Here is a 27,792-nt window from a genome sequence, read left to right on the forward strand (position 1 = left end):
TTTTCCAGAAGGAGGACTTGAGGTTCACAAAGAGATGTGCCTTGCTCTGACTGTACAGCCGAATTTCAGACACTTCCATCTGAGCCTTGAGTCTCAGCACTCTCCATCGCACCATGCTGTGGGCACCTGTGGAAATGCCTCCTGACCTGGCCCAGGGCAGGTAGAGCCACCCCTTGAGTGGCCTAGTTAGGGGCAGTGACATTAGGTGGGGGCTTGGCTTAGCTCAGCCCTGGGCTCCTCCGTGCCGGTGGGAGCCTAGCGTGAGCTCCCCTGCCTTCTGCCTGCCTCCTATTCTTCACTCCTCAGGCAAAAAGGTTGCTCAAGGAGAGTCCAGGATTTGGGGTCTGCCTCGTCACTGTCACCAGGAGGCTTTTTTTCTGACTTGCCAGAGCTCCCCGTCAGTCCTCGCAGAGCCTCTGGAAGCACAGGGAAGGCAGCTGTGGGATCCTGGCTGAACAGAGTCCAGGTGAAGCAGGCTTGAGAATGGATTGATGGGGAGGTGGGGATGTCACAGGTCTGATGGCAGAGCCGGGGAAACGGAGCAGCCAGAAGGCTTGCAGGTTCTGCTCTTTGGTTGCTGAAGGGGGTCAGTGTGTGTATGTGTCATGGAGGTGGGCAGGGAAGGGGAGGGCTGTGCGTGGGGGAGAGGATATATATGCTGGTGTGGCTGAGACAGCGGAACCGAGCCTCACATCCATCGGAGGGAGCCGGGGACTGACAGCTCTCAGGTAGGCAACTGCACGGGGCCCCCAGCCCGACCGCGACTAACTGGACTAACTGCGTGGAGCTCCGGGAGGGCAGGGCCACCAGGGTCTGGCTCCTCGGCCTCTCTCCTTTGTCCAGTGTGGATGCTGCTGGCCTCTTGCGAGATGGTTTCTTCATTCATCTCCTTTGCAGCGCTTGGATGGTGGGGAACGGGGGAGGGCTAAGGCTCTTTCTTAACCGCAGACAGATGCAGAAACAGAAAGAGGGGAACTTGGAAATGAGGAAAAGTTTTGCTTCCCCAGCTGTGGCCCCTACGTGGTTGTTGCTCTGTGTCGAAAGGAGGCTGCTGGAGGAGTGAGGTCAGGGGAGGGGCAGGCACTTGGGAGGGGGTTTGCCTTCCAGGGGGCGGCCCCCAGGAAGCCCCTGGCCCCCTCATGAGGGTTTTCTCTCCGTGGCTTCCTTTCCTCTCCAATGCGGTGTGCAGGCTGCTTCTCCGCCTATCACTGAACTTCATGCCATCCAGATGGGAGTTTTTAATCCGCAGGGAGCCCTTCTCCCTTCTGCCCCCAACAGAAATTGCTACAAATAATGTGGAAGCGCCAGACCTGGGGAGTGTGCTTCACCTGTGTACACACACTGCTGAGCGCCACGGCGTGTGAATTCCAGAGGGCATTTCTACAGGCGTGACCTTGGTCTCCTAGAACCTGATTCATTTAGAGGGCTCTTCTCTTGCTTGGCATCTCTCTCCCCCTGCCCATCTCCCCCACCTAAAGGTCTTTGCCCAGGTCATGCAGAATACTCCGTTCATAGTCACCGCATCCCAACTCTCGAGGCTCTCTCGGCCACCTTCTTTCTTCCTCCTCTCTTTGTGCATCTCTCTCCCTCGGTCTTGCTTCCCCAGGCTTCACTACCCAGCCCCTCCTCCCCCAATCTCGCTCTGAACATGGGCAAGTTCTGGGGGAATTTCAAGTAAGGCAGGATGATTCGGGAAATGGACTATTTAAAGCAAACTGCTTTGGACTTGAATACCCTGATCCTGCGCTTAAACATCTGTGTTTAGCTTCCTCAAGCAGCCCATAATTGCCCCAATTATAACCAATAACATTGTTCGGCAGACTAACAAAAGATGAGCTTTGCACGGCATTCGCCAGCAAGCCCAAACCAGAGTTTTCAACATAGATGGGAAAAGTAACTGCCTGGCTTCTTATCAAAACCTCCCAAAGCAAATACTGCTCTTTTTCGCTGCTTGTGGGTGGCTACTGCCTGCACCCTCTTTTTTTCTCATTTGTAAAGTGTGGCAGAGAAATATTCTACAAGCTTCCACTGAGGCTCTGTTACCTTTAACAAAAAGGATTCGTGCTCCTTTGGGCTTGCTGAGTCTTCTGCAGAGGAGGGTCCCTGGAAAACCCATCCCCAACCATCCTCACCTCAGTAAAAGCAGCAGCTTTTATATCTCCATGTGCCACCCAGTGCTGCCTGTCAAGGGTGCTGTGGTGCAGCCTCGGGTTGTTGTGAGGGCGCGGTTTTGTTGCTCACAGGGCGGCAGCCCCTGCTTTATCAGCTGAAGGCTGAGAGTACTTAGGGATTTGTAAAATGCAGGCGAGTTTGCATTGTCAATGAAGGGAGTGATTGCAGGATTAGGCTCAAACCTGTGCTCCCTGGCGCCTATGACAGGAGCTGTCACAAAGCTGTTCTGTATTCACTCAATCAGGTAGTTATCGTCTACACTCCACCAGGCAGGGAGGCTTGCAGGGGCTCTACTAGATTCAGCGGAGGTGATAATAACAGCACTTTACATTTGTACAACGATTTAGGCGCTTTCACACCTATTATCCCAGCAACAGCCCTGTGAGGTGGTGCCATTATCTCGGTGTTGCAGTTGGGGAAACTGAACCTGAGAGATTAAATGATTTATTCAGTACGTGGCAGGGTCAGGACTGAGCCAAGCCACTCTGGCTCCAGTTCATCTCCCCATTATGGTCAGGGGTGCTTGTGAACTCATAGTGGGGTCGGGGGTAGAGGAGAGATATGACACAAATATGAGAAACAATTAGAGGACCATGCAAAGCTGGGTGTAATTCAGTCCTAAATCGCATAATCCAGAGAGCAAGTGCTAGAAGAATTTGGGAGAAGGAGCACTTCCGCCCGGGATTCCTGGGATTCTACCAAGTGGGAAGGCAGGTGGAATCTGGATGGGTCAAGGGCTTTGAAGAGGGAGGCAGCAGCCAGGTCAAACACACAAAAGGAGGGCAACGGAATTAACATTTCTTGAAACCCACTCTGCACCAGGCAGTGAGCTAAGCTTGTCTGCATGCTTATTTTGTGCTAATACGCACACGCACATATGCACACGGGTAGGAATGGGAAGTTTCAGGGGAGCGTTCTTTACTTGCACTGACACGGTTCAGCGATCCCTCATTTCCCCATCCAGCTCCACAGCTCCCAAAGCCCACGAAGGAAGCTTTGAAATCTCTTGCGTTCCGGGTCTGGGTGGAGCTACTCCTCAGATGTCTTAGGAAGGGATGGACCCTTCTCAGAAAACAGGAGCCGTCCTGACAATGAATGACTGGTAGTGGCTTGAATTGCTGGGCAGTCATGAAGCAAACTGAATTTTCTAAACACCTTTATTTAAATCCCACAATCGAACATAAAGCTTTCCATCTAATCACAAACTAGTCGTGAGATTTGGAGCACATCAATTTCAGGGACAAGCCAGTTTTCTGGGCATCTCCCTGGATAGGCTACAATTAGTTTCAGTCTCAATTTTCCATGATCCTGTGGGTATTTATTTATTTATTTATTTTCCAAAATACTGGCAGCTGCTTCAACATTGCAGAAGCACAAAATCATCAGCCTGCGGGCCCAGCCTCGCAGGTGGAGTAGATCGCATGCCTCACCGTGCACCCAGCTCTGCCATCCCACAATGGCTCAGATCCAACCTCCCCTCTTTCCACATTGGCCTGCAATCTTCCCCCCACCCTCCTTCTCCATTCATTCTTTCATTCATTTGGCCAAGGAACGTGTGTGGAGTTCCTGATAGGAGCCGCACAGAGCAAGTGCCAGGAGCACAGGGCGGCCAGAGCTCTGGCTTCCTCCAAACTCACAATGGGCTTCAGGAAATTGAGACTTTTGTTTTTATCTTACCTTTCTTAATTTGCATTTTAGTGGATTTTATAAAGTATGTAACTTATAAATAAATTAGGAATGTGTACTCAAAATCGACTGCTAGGGGTACAAATTTAAAGAAGTTTGACTGGGCGCGGAGGCTCACACCTGTAATCCCAGCACTTTGGGAGGCCAAGGCGGGCAGATCACCAGGTCAGGAGATCGAGACCATCCTGGCTAACATGGTGAAACCCCGTCTCTACTAAAAATACAAAAAAATTAGCCGGGCGTGGTGATGGGTGCCTGTAGTCCCAGCTACTCGGGAGGCCGAGGCAGGAGAATGACGTGAACCCAGGAGGCGGAGGTTGCAGTGAGCCGAGATTGCACCACTGCACTCCAGCCTGGGCAACAGAGTGAGACTCCATCTCAAAAAAAAAAAAGAAGTTTGAAGATTGTTGTCCTAGATTCATTGCTGTTTATCTGTGTTTTCCAATATTCCAATATTTTAGAAAAGAACATTGAATGATTTTATTACATAAAAGTAAATAAAAGCTTTTCTTTCTTTCTTTCTTTTTGAGTTGCAGGGCTTGCTGTGTTGCCCAGGCTGGTCTTTTGTTGTTGTTGTTGTTACTGTTGTTTACAGACAGGGTCTCACTCTGTCACCTAGGCTGGAGTACAGTGGCACAATCACAGCTCACTTCAGACTCAACCTCCTGGGCTCAAGCTATCCTCCTGCCTTAGCCTCCTGAATAGCTAAGACTACAGATTTGCACCACCACACGTAGCTAATTTTTTTCTTTTTTTTTTCTTTTTCTTTTTTTTGTAGAGATAGGGGTCTCACTATGTTCCCCAAGCTGGTCTCAAACTCCTGGACTCAAGCATTCTAAGTTGCTGGGATTGCAGATGTATCCTAATACACCCAGCTAAAAGTGAATAAAAGCTTTCCAAAATCTATTTAAATTATGTTGCCAGTATATGTGGGAGTGTGGCCCAGAACCAGGAGGATGGGAGTTGAGGGCTACCTTCCCACCTGCAGCAGCCCTGAACGTGTGTCTTTTGCCCCCTCCACACCCTTTCTATGGCTTTCCTCCCGTGCTGCCCGGAAGCTACTTCCCCATGAAGCCTTCATCTCCTTTTCCTCTTCCCTTCTTCCCTCCCTTCTCACTTCCTGGAAAGTACAAATATCTGGCCATTCATAAAATCAAAGAATATTAACCATCTCATCTAACTGCCTCTTCTTATAGAGGGAAAAGCTGAGGCCCAGAGAGAGAAAAGATCTTGCTTAAAATCCCACAGGTAACGACAGAGCCGGACTAGAAGCCAGGACTCTTGTTTCTGAGCACAGCTCTCGCTCATTCATTTCTCCCCAGCCTAGGGAATGCTTGACCTGTGCTGGGCTGGGCAATTGTTCTTTCCTCCACCTCCTCTATGTCGTCCCCCTCTTTCCAGGTGGAAATTTAGATCAGAGGAGAGACACTTGAAGTGTAATGGTATCAGCCAGAAGAGGAAAAGAAACCAAAGCAGCCTCTCTCCATAATAGCTGGTAAATAAGCACAAGCTCCGTTGTAGGAGTCTTGTCTGCAATGGGTCTAAGAAATGGGGCATGGGGAAGACCAACCTATCTTCCAATGGACATGCAGCTGGTGTGCAATGAAGGATCCCGCTGTGAACTGGGGAGAAGCAACAATAAAGAGGTTGTCATCAGCCCGGGCACAGTGGCTCATGCCTGTAATCCCAGCACCTTAGGAGGCTGAGGTGGGAGGATAATTTGAGGTCAGGAGTTCGAGACCAGTCCGACCAACATGGTGAAACCCTGTCTCTACTAAAAATACAAAAAAATTAGCCAGGCATGGTGGCGGGCACCTGTAATCCCAGCTACTCAGGAGGCTGAGGCAGGAGAATCGTTTGAACCCGGGAGGCAGAGGTTGCAGTGAGCCGAGATAGCACCACTAAACTCCAGCCTGGGCAACAGAGCAAGACTCTATCTCAAAAAAAAAAAAAAAAAGGGTTGTCATCAGAGAGGGAGTGCAGAGTTCAGAACAAGAGGAAGTGCCTGAATGAGTTCTCCTACACAAAGACAGCTGCAGGGATCACTGACGGGCAGGATCAGACATGAGTCCCAGCTCTGCCACTTCAAGTTATGTCGACTCCTTAAGCCTCAATCTGCTCAACTATAAAACGGGGATGATAACAATTAGCGCAGAGCCTGGCTCACAGTGCTCTAAAGTCATAGTAATATGATTGCTATGAAATGCAAATAGATTCCACCACAATGAGATTCCGTCAGAATTTGGCAACCTTCCAAAAGCAGAAACAGTGTGTAAAGTTTATGGTTTCCCAGAGCACACGATTTGGAGTCAACACACCTGAGTTTAAGTCCTGTCTGCTACTTATAAACTGGATGATCCTAGTCAAATTGCTTAACCTCTAAGAGTTTATGTTCATCTTAAAAAGGTGGGTTGATATTAACCCTAGATTATAGGGTTGTATAATATATGAATACAAAATTTTTTGGTAACCTGTCAAGAATGTTCTCTACATGTGGTTGATGAAAAGTGATGAAAAGGATGGAGGTGTATCTGCCTCTAGCAAGACCAGTCCCCTCTTCTCTTCTCTGCTGGCAGCATCAAAATTACAGGCCTTCACATAGGTCATAAGACAAAACTTAATTAGGGTTGAGCTTCGGCTAAAGCTGCATATGTGATTCTCCAAACAGATAAGCAACTAATTATATTGCCCTTGGAAGCAAGATTACAAGCAAATCGATTAAGGCCAAACCATAGCAGTATTTTATCTTTATAAACAGCAAGGCACAATTAAATTTATGAGGTGTCATTGCCAAAAGAAAAGGCAATTCAATATTTCTTTATTCAATATGAGATGCCCAGAATATAGTATTGCCACATAGAAGTATTAGCTGAGCTTGGCTCACCAAGTGAAATACAACCATATAAAATTCAACCTACACAGGTAACTTTTTATTTACTGATGTCTGCTATGGTTGTATAAAAATAGCAACAACCTGTCACTATTCCCATTTCACAGTTGAGAAGACTGAGGCTGACAGAAGTGAAATAATTTGCACACAGTCCCATTGTTACAAAGTATAAAACTGCAGCATCAATGTAACAACAAACCTGTTATTATCCCCACTTTGCAGCTGAAAAGACTGAGGATCTCAGGACTTGTCCGCAGTCACACAGGTCCACAGTGTAAGGTTTAAACACAAATACAACTCGTGATTTAACTAAGTACTCATCTCCATTTAAATACAGAGCATCATCCAGCATATAGATATAGTCAAGACTTCTTACAAATGAAAAACATCTGCTGAGTTTTCAAAGTCCAAAATCTGATTTAACCTAGAACACAGTTGTAGTAGGTGTTGGGAGGTGTATGAGAAAATACAGAATGCTGTCTCTTTTATAATGATATTTACATAATTTTGAGTTTTCACTGACATTCGTCTCATTTTAAAGCTTGCAAGCCACCTGCGGGGTGGAGGGAACTATGTGGTCATCTCCATTTTGCAGATTCTGTGAATTGCAGGGAGCAATGGATAGCGTTGAGTGTGGATGACTCCTCGAATAATCAGTGGAGTCAATTGTTAAAACTGAGGGGAGACAGAGAAGGGCCGGGAGGTTGGAGTCCAGAAGGTACATGTGCCTCTGACCCACAGGGAGGGCTTGGCTAGAGCCAAGGACACTCAACAACGTCTCCCCAAATGCCAAGGTGTAGGGCCCCACATTTCACCTGCAAATGGAGCATGCACTATGTGTGCCAGAAGCTCATCTACCTTTTACACCTCACCTCTAAATCCCATTTACCCAGAATTTGAGATGGCAAACATCAGTCAAACCAGCCAACATTTCCTGAATGTGCAAATTGCCCCGGTTAATGAAGTTCACAAAAAACCTCAGCCAGAGAGCATTTCGCTAACATCTGTCACAGCTTGTCAGCTCAGCCGATGCACACATTCTGTATTACAACCTCATATTAGGAAGGAAAGGAAACGGCTCCTTTTCTCCTCCCTTCCATTTCTTCTGCGACGTATAGCCACTGCCACCATGTGGTTGCAGAGGGCACAACCACGCTGTTTGGAACACTACAAAAATATCTAGAAAGACGGAAATTTCGTAGAATGAGAAACGTAAGGCTAGGCATGGTGGCGCATTTCTGTAATCCCAGCACTTTGGGAGGCTGAAGTGGGTGGATCACCTGAGGTCAGGAGTTCGAGACCAGCTTGGCCAACATGGTGAACCCCACCTCTACTAATGTTACACAAATTAGCTGGGCGTGGTGATGCACTCCTGTAGTCCCAGCTACTCAGGAGGCTGAGGCAAGACAATTGCTTGAACCTGGGAGGTGGAGGTTGCAGTGAGCCAAGGTTGTGCCACTGCACTCCAGCCTGGGCAACTGAGTGAAACACCGTCTCCAAAAAAAACAAAAAAAGAGTGTTAGAGTGAATGCTGCATGCCGGGTTCTTTCCTTCTCGTATATATGCTTATTGCCTGTCAGTGCTATTTTAGTTGCTTACAAACATTAACCCACTAATCATCCTCCGAGACAGGTACTAATTTCATCCCATTTGTGCAGATGAGGAAATGAGAGGTCAAATACAGCTAGCAAGCCGCAGAGCTGCGGTGGGAAGCAGGCAGTCTGTAGTCATCAGCAGATGAGAAGGCACACATCACCGCCACTCTGCAGCGTGCGTCTGTTGTGCCGGTGTTGACGGATGGAGCCCCTGAGGCTCGCTGGCCTCCCACTATGATGTGCTCTTCCAGATGCCAGGGCAGCAGAGGAGACTGATCTAACTCAGACCATGGGGTGGACATGGCTTCCCAGAAGGGATGAAGCTAGAGGTGTGTGTGAAGGATGAGTTGGAGAAGGATATTCTGGGCAGAGGGAAGAGCAAGTGCCAAGATAAAAAGACATTAAGAAGCCAGGCACGGTGGCTCATGTCTGCAACCCCAGCACTTTGGGAGGCCAAGGCAGGCAGATCACTTGAGGTGAGGAGTTCAAGACCAGACTGGCCAACATGGTGAAGCCCCGTCTCTACTAAAAACACAAAAATTAGCCGGATGTGGTGGTGGGCACCTGTAATCCTGCTACTCAGGAGACTGAGGCACAAGAATCACTTGAACTTAGGAGGCAGAGGTTGCAGTTAGCCGAGATAGCACCAGTGCACTCCAGCCTGGGTGACAGAGTAAGACTCTGTCTCAAAAAAAAAACATGAAGAGCCTGATACAGTTCGGAGCTATACATGATTGGCTGAGACTAGAGGCTATGTGAGGTTAGGTGCTAGGAGATGAGGCAAGAATCAGTCGGTGCTAAGTCCTTGGAGCTCCTCCTGACAGCAATGAGGTTATAAAATTAGTTTAAATAAATGGTGACATCATCAGATTGAAGATGGCTTGGGGGGAAGCCAGAACATTAGGTGGACTAATTAGGAGGCTATTACAATAACCCAGGCAATAAATCTCAACTAAAGCCCTGGTCCTTGGGATAAAGAAGAAAAATTCATCTCAAATGCATTTGCAATACAGTCATTTATATAGGCACTGTGTTCATTATTTGTTTCAAAACCCATCTCAAATGTGAATTAATTGGTCAGGTGCAGTGACTTATGCCTGTAATCCCAACACTTTGGGAGGCTAAGGTGGGAGGAACACTTGAGGCCAGGAGTTCAAGACTAGCCTGGACAACATGGCGAGACCTCATTTCTGCTAAAAATTTAAAAACTAACCAGGCATCCTGGGCTCAAACAATCCTCCCAACTACTTGGGAGGCTGAGGTGGGAGGATCACTTGAGTCCAGGAGTTCAAGGTTGCAGTGAGCCGTGATTGCACCACTGCACACCAGCCTGGACAACAGAGCGAGACCATCTCAAACAAACAAACATTCAACTCACTGATTTAACACTTATTGAGCATCCCATACTTACCATCATCCTCTGGGTATGAAATGCTTTGATGATGCACAAGAAGAAGAACTGGGGTGGGCTCAGTTGCAGGTCCCTCCTTTGTTCACATCCTTTTCATACCAGCACTTCCCAAACTTTGGCACAGATATAAGTCACCTGGGAATCTTGCTAAAAATGCAGATCCTTCCAAAAAATTAGTGGGACCTGGTAGTGCATGCCTGTAATCCTAGCACTTTGGGAGGCCGAGGCGGGCAGATCACGAGGTCAGGAGTTCGAGACCAGCCTGGCCAACATGGTGAAACCCCATCTCTACTAAAAATACAAAAATTAGTCAGGCATTGTGGCATGTGCCTGTAATCCCAGCTACTCAGGAGGCTGTGGCACGAGAACCTCTTGAACTGGGGAGGTGGTGGTTGCAGTGAACTGAGATTGTGTAGCCTGGGTGACAGAGCAAGACTGTCTCAAAACAAAAACAAAAAGACACGCAGATCCTGATTCAGTGGTTCTCGGGTGAGGCCCAAGAATCTGCATTTCTAACAAGATTCCAGCTGGTCTGCAGGGTGCATTGGAGTAGCAAGACCTTCTACAGTTCCTCAATATCAACTGAAGAAAGAGCAATAAAGGCAGTCATTTTTGGCTTTCTGCACTGAACTCTTCATTAAGGGAACTGCATACAGTGAAATGCACAGAATATAAATCTGCAACTCAATGGGTTTTGGCAAATGGATACACTCCTGCGACTTCAATCAAGAACATTTACATTTCTAGAAAGTTCTTTGTTCCCTTTCCATTTAATCCTACACCTAAAGATGATTCTACAGGGACCCAAAATGATACAGTCCAGGAAAGCATCTTTCAGATTCAGAAGGCTTGATCAAAAGATAAGTTTCAAGGAGAAACAGTGAAAACTGCACACCTTTCAGGCAATCCTACATAAGATTGCAAACCACTGATCCAATCGACCAATCCTTGGAGCTACTATCTTAGAATAGTTTCTTTGTTCAATTTTAAATAGCGAGTTCCACATGCCAGGACCTGTGCTTGGCCTGGAATGCCAAGGTGAATAACATGGCCCTGTGCTCAGAAAGCCAACTGTCTTAGTCTGTCCAGGTGACTGTAACAAAAGAGCGTAGATTAGGTGGCTTATAAACAACAGAAATTACTGTTTTTTGTTTTTTTTTTTTTTTGAGATGGAGTCTTGCTCTGTCACCCAGGCTGGAGTGCAGTGGCGTGATCTTGGCCCACTGCAACCTCCGCCTCCTGGGTTCAAGCAATTTCTGGCTAATTTTTGTATTTTTAGTAGAGATGGGGTTTCTCCATGTTGGCCAGACTGGTATCAAACTTCTGACCTCTAGTGATCCACCTGCCTCGGCCTCCCAGAGTGCTGGGATTACAGGCATGAGCCACTGTGCCCTGCCAATAACAGAAACTTCTTTTTCACAGTACTGGAGGCTGGGAAGTTTGAGATCAAGATGTCTGCAGATTCACTGTCTGGTGAGGGTCTATTTCCTGGTTCTTAGTTGTTGCCTTCTTGCTGTGTCCTCAAGTGGTGGACGGGACTAGCTAGCTCGCTGGGGCCTCTTTTACAAGGGCACTAATCCCATTCATATGGGCTCTAGTCTTATGATCTCATCACCTCCCAAAAGTTCCATCTCTCTCTCTCTCTCTCTCTTTTTTTTTTTTTTGAGACAGAGTCTCACTCTGTCAACCAGGTGGGCATGCAATGGCACGATCTCGGCTCACTGCAACCTCCACCTCCCGGGTTCAAGCAATCCTCTCAATCCTCTCACCTCAGCCTCCCAAGTAGCTAGGATTACAGGTGTGTACCACCACACCTGGATATGTATGTATATATGTTTATATTTTTAGTAAAGACAGGGTTTTGCCATGATGTTGGCCAGGCTGGCCTTGAACTTCTGACCTCTAGTGATCCACCTGCCCTGGCCTCCCAAAGTTCTGGGATTACAAGCGTGAGCCACTGTGGCTGGCCCAAAGATCCCATCTCTTAATACTATCACCTTGGAGGTTAGGATTTCAACATAGCAATTTTAGGGAGACAGAGATAGACCACAGCACTAGCTCACATCTAGCAGGGATAAGAGGCAAGTACCTGGAAGAGAGATTTCAGGGTATGGGGGTTGGGGGCATTCCTGGCTGCAGCAGGGAAGGTCAGGAGGATGAAAGGAAGCACTTGAGTCATTAATAAATCTCGTATTTTACTCATCTTACTTTTGCACAGCACTTTGCAAAACTCCCCTTACAGATCTCACTTCATCTTCACAATAGGCCTGTGATAAGGCAGGTGCCACTGTGCCCCTTTTATGGGCTATGAAAACTGAGGCTCGAAGAGGTTGATTTAATGTCACATGCTGGTAAGCTGCAAAGCGATGCCTTCAGCTTCCAAGAAAGCTATCTCTGCCACCACACAGCTGCTCCCAAAAGTGCCTGTGTGGTGTCAAGGCCAGGCAGGTGGCAGGAATCACAGGGGTATCCTGACACCCAGGACCAACTCAAGAACCCAGACACTAGCAAGCCTGTGCGTGAACACTGAGTCTAGGTGATCGGGCCGGGTTGCCTATGGCCTTGACAATTTACACCCCTGGAAAGTGAATCTCAGGCCCCTAGTGCCGTCCTGCCAGAGACAGCAGAGGAGTGTCTTTCCTGCATCCTCTGGGTTAGGGTCTCCTAAGCAGCCCCCCGAGAATGGCTGTACTCACTGCCATGCTTCCTGTATGTTCCAGCACCTGCTTCCTGCTCCTGCACCATGAAAGTCCTGGTTTGTGACCTGCTGCTGCTCAGCCTCTTCTCCAGTGTGTTCAGCAGTTGTCAGAGGGACTGTCTCACATGCCAGGAGAAGCTCCGCCCAGCCCTGGACAGCTTCAACCTGGAGGTAGGTCCCCAAGGCAAGGCAGAGAGGCTGTCCTCCTCCCTGACTACCTCCTCCCTCCCTACTCCGGAGCAGACTCTGAGTGAGAAGCCAAGGCCTCTCCCGCAGCTCACAGGACTTGCCCAGCATCACATGGCCCATAGGAAACAGATGCAGACAGGAGCTGCTCTTCCAACCCAGAACCTTGCGATCTTTCCACCATACCACCTGCAGGAAGAGCCCTGCCTGTGATGCCAGGTCGTTCCCAGGATTAAAATAACGTTACTTATTTCAGAGAGTGTGGCAAATTCAGAAAAGTATAAAAAAAGAGAAATTTAAATCACCCTTAATTACACCAGTCAGAGAAAGTCAGAGAAAGAGAAATTACACCTGTCTTTACTTTTTTCCACTTATTATATTATACCAGAATAAATTTCCCATGTTATTATTTCTTTCCATGAATATAGTCTACAGTTGGCCCTCGGTATCTACAGGTTTCACATTCAAGGATTCAACTAACCATGGATAGAAAATATTCAGAAAAAAAAATAACAATAATATATCAATAAAAATAATACAAATAAAGTAATACAGCATAACAACTATTTACACAGCATTTACATTATATTAAGTAATATAAGTAATCCAGAGATGATTTAAAGTATACAAGAGGATGTGCATAGCCATTTTATTTATTTTTTACTTTTATTTTGGTTTTTTGAGACAGAGTCTCACTCTGTCACCCAGGCTGGAGTGCAGTGGCACCATCTCAGCTCACTGCAAGCTCCACCTCCCAGGTTCAAGCAATTCTTCTGCCTCAGCCTCCTAAGTAGCTGGGATTATAGGCACCCACCACCATGCCCCACTATTTTTTGTATTTTAAGTAGAGATGGGTTTCACCATGTTGGCCAGGCTGGTCTTGAACTCCTGACCTCAAGTGATCCACCTACCTTGTCCTCCCAAAGTGCTGGGATTACAGGCATGAGCCACCGTGCCCGGCCGCATAGCTATTTTATATAAGGGACTTGAGTATCTATAGATTTAGTATCCTGAAACCAATCCCCTGTGGATACAGAAGGACCGTGTAATTTGTCTAACGATTGAACATATATGTGCCTTTTATTTTTGATATTGCAGATAATTCAACAGTGAACCCCTTAGTACCAAAATGCTCTCTTATATTTTAAATTTCCAACTTCAGGTGCAAATCCAGTATTAAATTTTTCTTCATTAAATAAACTGCTTTGTCAACTATCTACATTTCAGTCCACATAGTTACTCCTCTCCTATTAAATCCAGTATAGCTCAATTATTTTTTACTTTATAGTCAAATAACTTCTTTCAAAAGATGCCATCTTTTAAACCCCTTAACCTTTCAAAATAACCAGAAGCACCACAGTTCCTTAAGGCAAACGTACAAATGTAGAACCGAGTATTTGCAGGGGGGCTAACACAACCTGGTGTCTCCCACCTCCAGATAACAGAGGAGGAGATAAAAATCCAGCAGACCCAAAGCACTAAGCTCTTGGGCTCAGTGGTTTTCAAGCCCATTTTCCAACCAGTCATAACTACCCAGGGCATCTCCAGTTAACCAATTCACTTACTATATTATACCAAGATCAATTTCCCATGTTATTAATATTATTACTTTCCATGAATATAGTCTACAGTTGGCCCTCGGTTACGTGGTTACAGTAAATGTCTCCTCTTATTCATCCACCATGTTTCTCTCTGAGCTCCTATCCTGCTGACGATTCCCTCTTTCAGGAACCCCAGCCCTCTCTCCGTCCATGTGCCTCATTCTCTTCCCCACTCTGGCTACTGTGTTGGTTCCTTGTCCTCTCCCCATCCCCTACACATAAAGGATGACCAAGATTCTCTGCTTTCCACCTCCCTCTGAGAACTCACCCATACATCCCAGGCCTTCTGCTCCTCCTAGGCTGCAGAAAACTAGAGGCACGCTCCTGACCTCCTCTCTCCTGGGCTCCAGACCCGATCACTTTCCATAGTTCCCAGAAATCCTGCCTTCTCTTCCTGCCCTGCCATCGTGCCTGCGTCGGCCTCCTCCCCCATCCATAAATCCCACTCGCACTTCAAATCCCAGATTAAGTGTCCCCTGGTAAGAGAACACTGCACTGATTCTCCGCCCACCCCAGTGGAGTGGGCCCTCCTTCCTCGTGTTCTGATTGTTAGTCGTATCTGCAGGACTCTCTCTCCCCATATGGAGTGAGCTTTCTTTACTGATGGAGCTGGGTATCCCAGCATGCAGCACAGTGTGTGGCACAGAGCATAGCTCAATAAACACATCCCATCCCGCGGAAACTGGAAGATTCGAAGACCATTAGTCTTCTAATAGGCACATCTGCTGCAGTCTCTGTAAAGATTTTACGTTTGCATCTTTCAGAGAGTCAAAAATTTGGAGCATGTCTGCATCTCTCCATAGCATCTTAAATATCTGGGGTCTAGACAACATTCTCAGCTTTACTTCTTTGAAACAAGTCAGAAAATGGACCGTAAAAGCCTCACAATGGAGGACTAACACCTTCACAGTGCTTGCTAACCCCCCGGAGGATGCGGCTGCCTGCTTGTTTTTGTTTCTAGCTTGTATTCACTTTTAACCTACGTTTAAGTTTAACAAAATGCCTAGAAAGTAGACACTCAAATCCCATTTCCAAATCTGGCAGGCCTTGGCTATGTCCCTCCTGTGAATGACAGGGGGACTCATATTTCAGCAAGGGTCCCTTCCCCAGTCCCTCCACCAAGCTCTTCCCAGGGTCCTCTGGATCCTCGGCTTCATCAAGAAACTTTTTATTTCTGCTCCTAGTAGACTATTGAAGTATGGCTGCTTGTTGTTAAACTATAATTTTGGTTGCTAAATGACTCACACCCAAACCCACTGCAACGTCCTGGCCTTTAACCTAATTGTGAATGGTACTTACTTCATCAGCTCAAGGAGAAAAAACTGGATTCACTGAGTTGTTTTAGAGACAAAAACTAAGGCAACCAGTCCCCAAGAAAGAGTGTGGGGAAATTTATTTTAAACTCCCTAAAATGTGGCCTGGTGCAGTGGCTCACACCTGTAATCCCAGCATTTTGGGAGGCTGAGGCAGGTGGATCACTTGAGGCCAGGAGTTCGAGACCAGTCTGGCCAAAAAGGCGAAAAGCTGTCTCTACTAAAAATACAAAAATTGGCTGGGCATGGTGGTGCATGCCTGTAATACCAGCTACTCAGGAGGCTGAGGCAGAAGAATCACTTAAACCCGAGAGGCAGAGGTTGCAGTGAGCTGAGATCATGCTACTGCACTCCAGCCTGGGGGACAAAGTGAGATTCTGTCTCAATCAATCAATAAAATTCCCTAAAATCTATTTCTAAACAAACTACCTTTTGGTAGTTCTTTCTATCTTCATGAAATGAAAATTCTAATGAGGTGACTTGCAGTAGGAGTTCCTTATATGTTTGTCTTCTGTGCTGTTCATCTTCTGTATTTGTCCTCAGATATTCTAGCAGGACCTCAGAAAGCAAATAGCTCCCAAATGTCTCTTGGTCAGAAGTGGTGTGACTCTTTAGTGGCAGAAACTTGACCACCTTTGTGAGCTGCTCCTTTTATCCCCAATGGGTTCATGTGCCTGTTTCCCACTTTGTACCCTAATCTTTGAGCCCAGACACCCAAATGGCCATTTGCTCACTTTCCCCATAAGCCCAGCTTTATGGATCAATTTGGCAGCCATATGAGACTCCAGATGCCCATATGCATTCTGGCTTAATATAGTAATGCCATCAGCGTGGGCTGCCAACACGTGTCCAGCTCACTTAATAAGCCATTAACCCATCTCTGGAAAAAGGCTGGTGAGTTTCCCACACCAGAGGGTCGGGAATTAAGTTCCTATGCCCATCTGGTGCTACAAATGCTGTTGTGAATTTGCCTTCCTCCTATTTGCCCAAAACCCTCTCCTAAATCAAGAGTTGAGATGATTTTGTTAGCATCTAATTTATCTAATAGTGCATCAAGTCTGGGTTTGGACTGTGGCATCTGGTTTGATCACAGAATTTCATTTTCCCTGACTGACACAAAATCTAATTACCATCTGGGCTTAGAAACCCAGGGGCTCACAGAAGATCTAAGTACCTCCAGGTTTAACAACTCTTCCACCTGTTTCTGTAAACTGACAGAGCAGAACAATTCAACAAGCAGTTTGGGGCTCCTATTCTGCAAGGATTGGACCAAGCATGCTCAAAGGTCAGATCCAGCTCCCCCACTCTACCCTTCGATGGCTTTCCCAGTGCTAGCCACACTTCTCTGCATCCCTGTTGACTTTGCAGAGCAGAGTTTCTCAAACTTGCCACTATGGGCACTTTTGCTGGGGAATTATTTGTTGTGGGGGGTGTCCTGGGCACTTTAGGATGTTTACTGGCATCCCTGGCCTCTAGGTGCCAGTAACACACAGACACACACACACACACACACATACACCCCAGTTCTGACAACCAACAATGTCTCCAGAGATTGTCAAATGGCCCCTTGGCAGGCAAAATCACTCCCAGTTGAGATCCACTCCTGTAGAGTACTAACTCAACAGGATTCTGATCTGAAAGAATATACTACACATTGATTCTAGCTGCTTTTCTTCCAAGTATTTCAGGAGCAGGCTAAGTACAGACCCAAGTGACTCTTTCTCTGTAGGAGGCTTTTTTTTTTTTTTTTTTTTTTTTGAGACGGAGTCTCGCTCTGTCGCCCGGGCTAGAGTGCAGTGGCCGGATCTCAGCTCACTGCAAGCTCCGCCTCCTGGGTTTACGCCCTTCTCCTGCCTCAGCCTCCCGAGTAGCTGGGACTACAGGCGCCCGCCACCTTGCCTGGCTAGTTTTTTGTATTTTTTAGTAGAGACGGGGTTTCACGGTGTTCGCCAGGATGGTCTCGATCTCCTGACCTCGTGATCCGCCTGTCTCGGCCTCCCAAAGTGCTGGGATTACAGGCTTGAGCCACCCTCTGTAGGAGTCTTTAACCACCATGTTCTGTAATGGTTTCTTCCTCCTCAGAGCAAGTTTCAAAGCAGGATTTCTCCAGATATCATCCAGCCTCAGAATCACCTGGGCTGTTGCTAAAAATACAAGTTTATGGGCCCCAGCTCAGCCTCCCAAAGTGCTGGGATTATAGGTGTGAGCCACTGCACCAGGCCAAATTTTAGGGAGTTTAAAATAAATTTCCCCACACTCTCTCTTGGGGACTGGTTGCCTTATTTTTTGTCTCTAAATCTCTTAATGCAATTTAAGACAAGGTCACCCTTCTGACCTTGACTTAGTGGGTCAGAATATCCAATGCTGTATGTTAAAAATTTGCATTCTAACAAACTCCAGTAGCATTTTTTTTTCTTTGAGACAGAGTCCCGCTCTGTCACCAAGGCTGGAGTGCAGTAGAGCAATCTCAGCTCATTGTGGCCTTGACCTCCCAGGCCCAAGCAATCCTCCCACCTCGGCCTCCCAAGTAGCTGGAACTGCAGGCATGCACCACACCCCACTAACATTTTTATTTTTGTAGAGATGAGGTCTCCCTATGTTGCCCAGGCTGCTCTCAAACTCCTGGGCTCAAAGGAGCTTCCCTCCTTGGCCTCCTAAAGTACTGGGATTATAGGTGGGAGCCACCATGCCCAGCACAGTAACAATTCTTATAGAATACTCCAGAAGTTTGCAATTCCATTGTTCTTAAGGCAGCCCTCCCTATCTATGGAAGGGAGGGCTGCCTTAATTTTTTATAATCAGTTACATTGCAGGTGTGAAAAAGTAGTTCCCTGCATCTCCCTACTGAGGTCATTCTGTCAGCAACTAAGTTCCATGTGTTAAGTATCTCTGAGTAAAAGCTAAATGAAAAAGGCATGCTCAGAAAAACCATGGCTTGAGCATCACTAGGGGCCAATGTCACCTCCTGTGACTAATAGGTGGACTTGGACAGGTTGCTTCTTGGAAACCCTACCAGGGAAGGAAAGGAACACTCCCATCAGACCCATTCCCTGTCTGTCCCCTCCAGTCCATTGGAATACAGGCAATACTTCCATCCAAACCTCAGCTCTTGGCCTCATAAAATCCTTTTTCTTGCATTGATTGCCACAATTCATATTGCAAGCACACAGAGGTAGCTGAGTAGATGTCTCAGACTGGGCTGCAAGGCATCTTTGAGTTCTTGTTCAGGTTATACTGTTACCTAACCGTGTTGTTTTGGACACATTACTGAACCGCATCATAAAATGCAAAGATCGAATTATATTCATGATTTGCAAACCCAGGCAAATATTGGAATTACTTGACCTTTGTAAAATTAAGTTTTTAATTCCTTTGTAAAGATAAGTTTTAATCCCTGGTTCTGTTCTTCAGAGATTGAGTTGAGTCTTGAAGTTCTGTTTTTTTGTTTTCTCAGTCAGAGTTTCACTTTTATTGCCCAGGCTGGAGTGCAGTGGCACAATCTCGGCTCACCACAACTTCCGCCTCCCAGGTTGAAGCGATTCTCCTGCCTCAGCCTCCCGAGTAGCCGGGATTACAGGCATGCGCCACCATGCCTGGCTAATTTTTTGTATTTTTAGTACAGATGGGGTCTCTCCATGTTGGTCTGGCTGGTCTCAAACTCCCAACCTCAGATGATTCGCCCGCCTCAGCCTCCCAAAGTGCTGGGATTACAGGCATGAGCCATCACGCCCAGCCAAAATTCTGTTTTTAAAAGCTCTGCAGATGATTGGGACTCACATCCAGGTGTGGGACCCTTTAGACCAGGTGTGGGCTCTGTCTCCAAAAGAAAAAAAAAAAGAAAAAGAATAAAAGAATCCTGGAGTCCTGGACTAATGGGACAGATGAGGAATCAGATAAGCAAAGGATGGCAGCAGGGTGACAGGTGCTGCTGTACCAGTGTGCATGCTAAGCACTAGGGGCATTCCAGTCCTGGTTGCAACTAGCTGCGACCCCTGTTCTTCCAGGGACTCTTTCTCACCTCTTTTCATTCCCTTCTTTTATACTCTTACCTAAATATAAAGTGACTTCTTGATTAATTCAGCTCAGTTCAACAAACCTCTACTGAAACCCTAGTCTTTACTGAAAGGAGAAGATTCCTCCAAGGGATTCAAACATGAGTAAGATGTGGTCCCTAACTTGTCATATTCTGCCTTAGAAGGTATTGCAATTTAATGACATAAAGCGTTAAAATTTCCACAAGAGGAATACAAAGTTCTGTGGGAAGACAGAGGCAGGAGAGAGCGATTCTTGCCAGAGAACTAGAAGGTATCAGAGAGGGGCAGCACTGGAGCTTGTCTGGGTCCCAAAGAATGGATGGAAGGATTCAACGAGGTCATTGCATTCGAGGGACAGAGAGAAAGGCATGCGGCTGTGAGGAGCTTTGAGGTGTTTAAGGCACTAGGAACAGCCTTATAGGCCTCAAGGGGCATGTGATGAAGACTCGGAAATAAGACCCAGATGGTGGGCTGGACCAGGTGGTAGAGGGATTTGAATGCTCTGCTCAAGAGTTTGGAGCTGTTTTATGGACACAATAAACAATTAGACAGCTGTGGGCAAGGTAATGACATGATTAGTTACTCTTCAGGAAGGCTATCCTGCCAGAGGTACCACATTGATGACGGTGGCAAAGACCAGAGATGCGGAGATCAGTTAGGGACCCACTTCACCTAACAGGCACTTAGGCGGTGGTAGAGGGAGTGGGAGGAGGGGCAGAACTGTAGACTGGCAGGATGGGGGCGGTGAGAGGGGAGGAAAAGATATGCCCAGAGTTTGAAATCTGAGTCAGCTGGGAAGTGAGGTGCCACTCAGAGACAGGGACTGAGAGGCCAAGCAGAAGGACAACTGCATCAGATAAGAATGAAATTCACCCGCTAGTAACAAACACCTAAAGTGACAGTGGCTGAAATCAATAGATTCAGTTCCTCACCAGGAGTGAGGAGGGGACAGCCCAGGGCTGCAGTGGCAGCTCCAGTCTCCTCTCTTTTCTCTGCCAGTCGGCAGCTTCTAGCCCATGACTCCCATCCTCTGAGTCACTGCATGGTTTCTAGATGGCAAACACAATGTCAGCCCAAATGTCCACATTCCAAGCAGAAAGTTGGAGGAAGAGGAAAACGGGATGTTCTTCCCACTTAAGTCAGCCTCCTACTTTCTTGAAAACCCCACCTGATGCCTGATCACTTCCTTTTTTTTTTTTTTTTTCTTTTTCTTTTATTTCTTTATTTTATTTTATTTTTTGGCAGAGTCTCACGCTGTCACCCAGGCTGAAGTGCAGTGACGTGATAGCTCACCGCGACCTCCGCCTCCCAGGTTCAAGCAACTCTTTTGCTTCAGCCTCCCCAGTAGCTGGGATTATAGGCACCCACCACCACACCCATCTAATTTTTGTATTTTTTAGCAGAGATTGGTTTTTGCTATGCTGACCAGGCTGGTCTCAAACTCCTGGCCTCAAGTGATCCGCCCGCTTCAGCCTCCCAAAGTGCTGGGATTACACTTCCTTTTTTTTTTCTTTTTTTTTTTTTTTTTTTTTTTTGAGATGGAGTCTCGCTCTGTCACCCACAGTGGAGTGCAGTGGCACAATCTCCACTCACTGCAAGCTCCGCCTCCCGGGTTCACGCCACTCTCCTGCCTCAGCATCCCGAGTAGCTGGGACTACAGGTGCGTGCCACCACACCTGGCTAATTTTTTTGTTTGTTTGTTTTGTATTTTTAGTAGAGACAGGGTTTCACCATGTTAGCCAGGATGGTCTTGATCTCCTGACCTCGTGATCCACCCACCTCAGCCTCCCAAAATGCTGGGATTACAGGCGTGTGCCACTGCGCCCGGCCTACACTTCCATTTTTATGTCGTCAGCTACTTATCACTCCAAGGAAGCTTGGGAAACATATATGTTGCCTTTAGGAATAAAACAGTGTTCTGTGCATAAGGAGAAGGGGAGATGAATACAGGCCAGACAGTTGCAGCCTCTGCCCCAGAAGGTGCCCTGGAAGCCAGGCAGGAGCTCCATGCTATGATGAGAGGCTCTGCCTACTGACTCACAGCAGCAAGGTCAGGGGTTTCCAGTAGGCTAAGGCCAGAAACCTAGACTGAAATTAGGGGTGAAGCCAAAACAGTAAATAGGAAGAAAAGCCGGGGGCAGAGGCTTCCAGGAGACCCAATCAGAACCAAGAACGTGGGAGGCAGGGGGAGGGGGGGGGAGACGGGGGGCCCAAGGTCAGAACCAGCCAAGAGGGGACCAGTCCAGCTGGTGGCTAGAAGTCAGGGTTGGCAGGAGAGGCAGAGCAGAGTGTTCCCAGGGATGGGGCAGGTCTGCTGGGCTCACATCTGATGATGGCATCTCTCCTCCAACCTGGAACTGGATCACAGGTTCGGCCTCGCACGTACAGTCTGCCTACACTTCACAGGGTCTTGACCCCCATTTGCTATAAATGATACACAGATAGTGACGACTGCTGTACGAGGGATGAAAAATTAACAACATCCGGGTAGATCTTTACACAATGACCTTAAAATAAACCTGCAGATTTGACTACATACTTTCACATCCCCAATTTCTTTAACCCATCTGACCTTCCACAAGCCTGAGGACAGAACAAAATAAAAGTCTTTATGGGTGACAGTCATGAGTTGTGCTTGGCTCCAAAAACTCGACTAAAGATGTAACAGGGTGTGGTGTTGGGCGCATTCATCCTGTCGTAACTTCCTATGTTAACATGCTGTGACACCAGAGGTAAGTTACGCTCACCTCTCTGAGCCCTGATTTCTTTGTAAAATGATGGAGCTGGGTCAGATGATTCTCTGTTTGTTTCCAATTCTGAAATTCTACGAACCTAAAAACCTGTGTAAAACTGCTGCACGTTACTTGATAAACTAGATGCTTCAGAAGCACTTGCACTGGTGCAGTGGGCCGGATCTCCTCCCTCGCCCTGGATTAACAGAGGTTCTTGTTCCTTCTCCCCTCCTCCCACCCGTATATTTGCAGGTGTGCATCCTCGAGTGTGAAGAGAAGGTCTTCCCCAGCCCCCTCTGGACTCCATGCACCAAGGTCATGGCTAGGAGCTCTTGGCAGCTCAGCCCTGCCGCCCCAGAGCATGTGGCGGCTGCTCTCTACCAGCCGAGAGCTTCAGAGATGCAGCATCTGCGGCGAATGCCCCGAGTCCGGAGCCTGTTCCAGGAGCAGGAGGAGCCTGAGCCTGGCATGGAGGAGGCTGGTGAGATGGAGCAGAAGCAGCTGCAGAAGAGATTTGGGGGCTTCACTGGGGCCCGGAAGTCGGCCCGGAAGTTGGCCAATCAGAAGCGGTTCAGTGAGTTTATGAGGCAGTACTTGGTCCTGAGCATGCAGTCCAGCCAGCGCCGGCGCACCCTGCACCAGAATGGTAATGTGTAGCCTGGAAGGGGCGTTCTTCCCAGCTGTACCGGCCACTGCAACCCATGAGTGAGTTGGGCACCAATAAGCTGGGGGCAAGGAGAGACCTCACACACCAACTGTCTTAGCCTTGCTTCCAGGCCTAGAAGCACATTCATCCCCAAACACACACACACACACACACACACACACACACACACACCCCTCAAGGAGTCCAGCCCACCCTTTCTCTAGGCAGCAAATATTTTCCTATGATTGCACCTTGAAGCTGACCACTTCTGGCTAGAGACTGGTTACCATGGGGATAATAGTAGTATGTTAAGATAACTAATTCCTCTATCACTCCCCAGGAGCTTAGTTACTATGGGGACAGTTAAGTGGACCAATATGCCCATCCGGTTGCCATAGCAACCAGTCAGCTCACCTTTCCTCGAGATTGTGTCTCTAAACACTGAGAGCAGGACCTACTCTTAGCCATTAGCAGAGTCCGATTACCACAGCTATGATGGTGTTATTTCATCTTCAAAGACAGCTTACCTATCCCCTCTCCTTTCCCCAGGTCTCAGGGTGCCTGGCTCCGTGGAAACATTAAAGTTTCCCATTTTACCTGGCCAAAGAGGTCTTGTTAAGATCAGGAGTTGTGGTTTCTGCTCTTCCTCCTTCCACAAGCCATTTGTCCATCCTGCTACCTTGCCAGAGAGGGACTGATTCCTTGTGGTCAATGGTATCATTACTGAGCAAGACGTGGAGAATTTGGCCCAATGGACCTAGTAGCTACTAGAATATGGACTAAAGGGGTTCATCTTCTTTCCTCCATTTCGATTCTTTCCAGCGTGCCATTTTTGTTTTGTTTTGTTTTGTTTTTTTGCTTGCTTTTATTCCTCTCTTCTTTCTTCCTTGTTCTTTCTTCTGCTCTGTTCCTACCCCCACAGGCAACTTCTACGAATTCACATGTCTAATAATATACATCAAAGACTCTAACTGATTACCTGGTCATTCAAAACCCAACTTTCCTTAGGCCATCAACCAATACATCACTTTGAGTGGCATTGGCAACCTAGCACAGTAGAATTTGCTGAAAATTTAGGAAAATCCCAACCATCAAGGCTATGTGCCTTAATTAGTATATGGGAATATGATCATCTGCAGAGTCTCATACGTCTCCTTAAATAGCTAAGAAACTTGCCTGTATTCATCCATTTTGCATTGCTATGAAGGAATACCTGAGGCTGGGTACTTTATAAACAAAGTTTATTTGGCTCACATTCTGCAGTCTATACAAGAAGCACAGCACCCGCATCTGCTTCCGGTGAGGCCCTCGGGGAGCTTTTACTCATGGCAGAAGGCAAGGGGAGATGGCGTGCCACATGGCAAGAGGGGGCAAGAGAGAGAAAAGAGGGGGTCCCAGCCTCTTTAACAACCAGATCTCCCACGAACTCATTACCACGGGGTGGGCACCAAGGCATTCCTGAAGGATCCACCCCCATGACCCAAACACCGCCCACTAGGCCCACCTCCAACATTGGGGATCACATCTCAACATGAAATTGGAAGAGGACAAACTTCCAAACTTTATCATTGCCCTAACACAACCAGTCAGTTCCTCACAATCACCCCAAAACATTACCCAAGTGGGGCTTTTCCCTGAGTCCGAGCATAAGAGAAAAAATATCTGCATGTGCTGTTTTATGTTGCGTCCCATACCGTCAGAGGTAGCGGTGTCACTAATAACCTTCCTTGATGATATATTAGTGCATATGCTAATGTTTGGTGCCCACACTTTAGCATGGAGACGGCCCCTTTGCAGGTAGGCCGGCATGTTCACCACAGGCCTGCTACCAAATATGGACACATGTATTAAGTTGTGAAGAGAAAGCTGATGTGTTTATTTTAGCAGGATGACTCATCTCCAAAGGCCCCAAATTAACCTGCACTGCTTCTGAAGTCATACTCTCGGATCCTTCACAAGCCTCCTATTTCTTTCTAACACATATCTGCACAGCACCTAACAGCAAATCATTCAGAAGTAGCATGGGTTGAATTCTTTCAAATCTTAAAGGCATTCTTCTTTAAAGTGGCTCTTCAGGGACACTGAAGCTCATGTCTAATTCTGAACGATGGCAATGTTCTTTACCTAAACACAGTTGAAAATCAGGCCCATTAACAGGAATCCATTTATTTTTTAAAAAATGATTCGAGCCCGTATCCGGGCAATTGGTTTTTCTAATCTTCTGTTATGCTTCCAACTGAGAGGCACTGAAACAAAGCCGGTAAGGAACTTCAGTCTGTGGCTCTGCTCAGATGTCAAGTTCTGGATGGAAACCGGAAACATTAACCAGCACATTTGGGTATTATTGATGACTCTCCTTTCTCCTTCTGCAACCATCTCTCCGTTTCTTTTCCCCCAACATGCACAGTTGGTGAGTTCCAATATGGATATTTATGAGTCTATAACAGCTGACTTCAACCTTATTTTCATCCACATACACACACCCCAACCTGCCCTACACGATGGAGGTGTCTCCATCTTGGGGGACTCGTTACCAATGCTGTCCTTGACTTCTAAGATATCTAATACTAATCGACATGGAGAAGGCTGGGAAGAAGTGGGGCCACCTTACACTGGAATGGGATAAAGAACCCTATTCAGGGCCGGGCGTGGTAGCTCTTGCCTGTAATCCCAACACTTTAGGAGGCCGAGGCTGGTGGATCACCTGAGGTCAGAAGTTTGAGACCAGCCTGGCCAACATGCTGAAACCCCGTCTCTACTAAAAATACAAAACTTAGCCGGGCGTCATGGTGGACGCCTGTAGTCCCAGCTACTTGGGAGACTGAGGCAGGAGAATCGCTTGAACCCAGGAGGCGGAGGTTGCAGTGAGCCGAGATAGTGTACGTTACACTCCAGCCTGGACAAGAGCGAAACTCCATCTCAAAAAAACAAACAAACAACAACAACAAAAAACCCTATTCAGAAAGTGTAATGATGTCCTAGGAAGGAAAGCTATCGGGGTACAGGCCCACCTCTAGACAGAACTTGTCACAGCTGGTCTTGGGGGTCTGCCTGCCTTTCCTCTGACCCTATACTGCCTTCCTCTTTTCTGCTACCCTCAGGCTTTGACCCTTCTAGGCAATGGAAACTGAGCACATTCATTCATGGTCAGGTATCAGTGCCTTCCGGCTCAAAGAGCACTTGCAAACAAAAGAACTGTAAAACAAGGGCACTATTTCACATGGGCTCCAAATACCAGGGAGAACTGTTCCCCAGGAGGCGGCTTGCCGCTGTGCCTATCAAGTCACAGCCCACAGACCTCCCCTTTAGTCTATTAGTCCGGCCAGTAGACCCGGGTCTCAGGGAGCAGATATGTGGAGGAGCTGAGGACCCCTCGGGCTACGTTAGGAAGGATTTCTTTGGGTTGATAGCTTTTCCTTGCCTCCCTTTCACTGCTTCCGTCTCTAGGGGGAATAGAAAAGGGTGAGAAAAACCATCAGGTTTGCCATTTTTTAATCATTTCTGTCTCCCCAGGCGTCCAGGTGATCCCCCAAACAGCATGTGTCCAGCCCCAGACCTGCCGCCTGGGAATCAGGATTCCTTCTTCCCCAAGGCACTGAGCGTCTGTCTGCAGATCTTGCAGGCTTCGTGGCCTCCAGAACCTCCCCAATTGTTCCTCCCCAGCCCCCGGCATGTTTCACCACAACCCTGTTGCTACATCAGAGTGTATTTTTGTAATTCCTCTAGCTACCATTTCAATGGCCCCATCTCTCCTGCTCACCTGCCTCTTCCCCCTTCTAGGGGCAGGTGAAAGGAACAGGAAATTGAACCTGGGGTTTTGACTCCACTGCCATAACTTGTTTGTAAAAGAGCTGTTCTTTCCGACTGATTGTTTTAAACAACGATTTCTCCATTAAACTTCTACTGAGCAAATGGTTAATAAATTGGTTTGCCGTTTTTAAGTGAAGTGACAGAAGCAGACTCTGCACACAAACCAGCGCTGCGGCTCCCAGGAGGCAGAGGTAAAAAGTGCATGGCTCTGCTGTGTAGAAAGGAGGATGGGCAGGCTGGGCACAGTGGCTCACGCCTGTAATCCCAGCACTTTCGGAGGCTGAGGTGGGTGGATCATGAGGTCAGGAGTTCAAGACCAGCCTGGCCAACATGGCGAAATTAGCCAAGCATGGTGGCACTTGTCTGTAATCCCAGCTACTCAGGAGGCTGAGGCAGGAGAATCGCTTGAACCCGGGAGGCAGAGGTTGCAGCGAGCCAAGATCGCGTCATTGCACTCCAGCCTGGGAGACAGAGCGAGACTCCTGTCTCAAAAAAAAAAAAAAAAAAAAAGGGCAAGGTGCACCCCGATGGCACAGTGCCCAGATCCAAGTGCAGCCGGTGGGCGAATTAATGCACATGGCTGTGTGAATGGACGGGCCAGAGAGAGGGCAGGGCCCTCCAAACCCCTGTGGGCATCAGCACTGCAGAGGCAGGCTGCTGGCGCCACCCCGTTTCAGATGGTAGAAATCTGCCTTTTTACCAAGCTCCAGGTGGTACAGATCCTGCTAGTTTGGGTCCAGTGGACTGGGACACACAACAAGGAGGAGGGCAGAGAAAAACCTGCTGATGCCACTTTTATCTCCAGCTTCACACGTTAGGGTATGTCACTGTCAGAGTCCAGCCGAGAAACACAAGGCAACCCAAACCGAGTCTGTCAGGGAGAGTTAACCGTCTATATGAGTGGGCAGGTATAGAAGATCAGCAAGGGATGGAAAGGCACTCTGTTGGGAGCCGGAGAGCCCTGGTAGGGGTAAGGGAGTTCCTGGACCCACAAGGACTCTAGCTCTCCATTGCTTTC

The 27,792-nt window shown here is 47.5% G+C and overlaps 1 protein-coding gene across 4 annotated transcripts; it reads left to right on the plus strand.

Moving 5' to 3' along the window:
- The first annotated feature begins 271 nt into the window (after window positions 1–271).
- PNOC (prepronociceptin) lies at window positions 272–26,883 on the plus strand. Of its 4 annotated transcripts, none has more exons than XM_009212757.4 (4): window positions 272–466; window positions 12,475–12,623; window positions 22,571–22,964; window positions 26,478–26,883. In XM_009212757.4, exons 2-4 carry the CDS (start codon window positions 12,498–12,500, stop codon window positions 26,561–26,563), a joined length of 606 nt encoding a protein of 201 aa, XP_009211021.1. In that variant the 5' UTR covers window positions 272–466; window positions 12,475–12,497; the 3' UTR covers window positions 26,564–26,883. The 4 variants fall into 4 exon arrangements, with proteins under 4 accessions (XP_009211021.1, XP_003902643.1, XP_009211020.1 ...); XM_003902594.5 differs by having other exon boundaries at window positions 458–728; window positions 22,571–23,023; XM_009212756.3 differs by having other exon boundaries at window positions 458–728.
- The last annotated feature ends 909 nt before the right edge of the window (window positions 26,884–27,792 follow it).

Source organism: Papio anubis, chromosome 8, assembly GCF_008728515.1.
Source record: "Papio anubis isolate 15944 chromosome 8, Panubis1.0, whole genome shotgun sequence".
Lineage (NCBI taxonomy): Eukaryota > Metazoa > Chordata > Mammalia > Primates > Cercopithecidae > Papio > Papio anubis.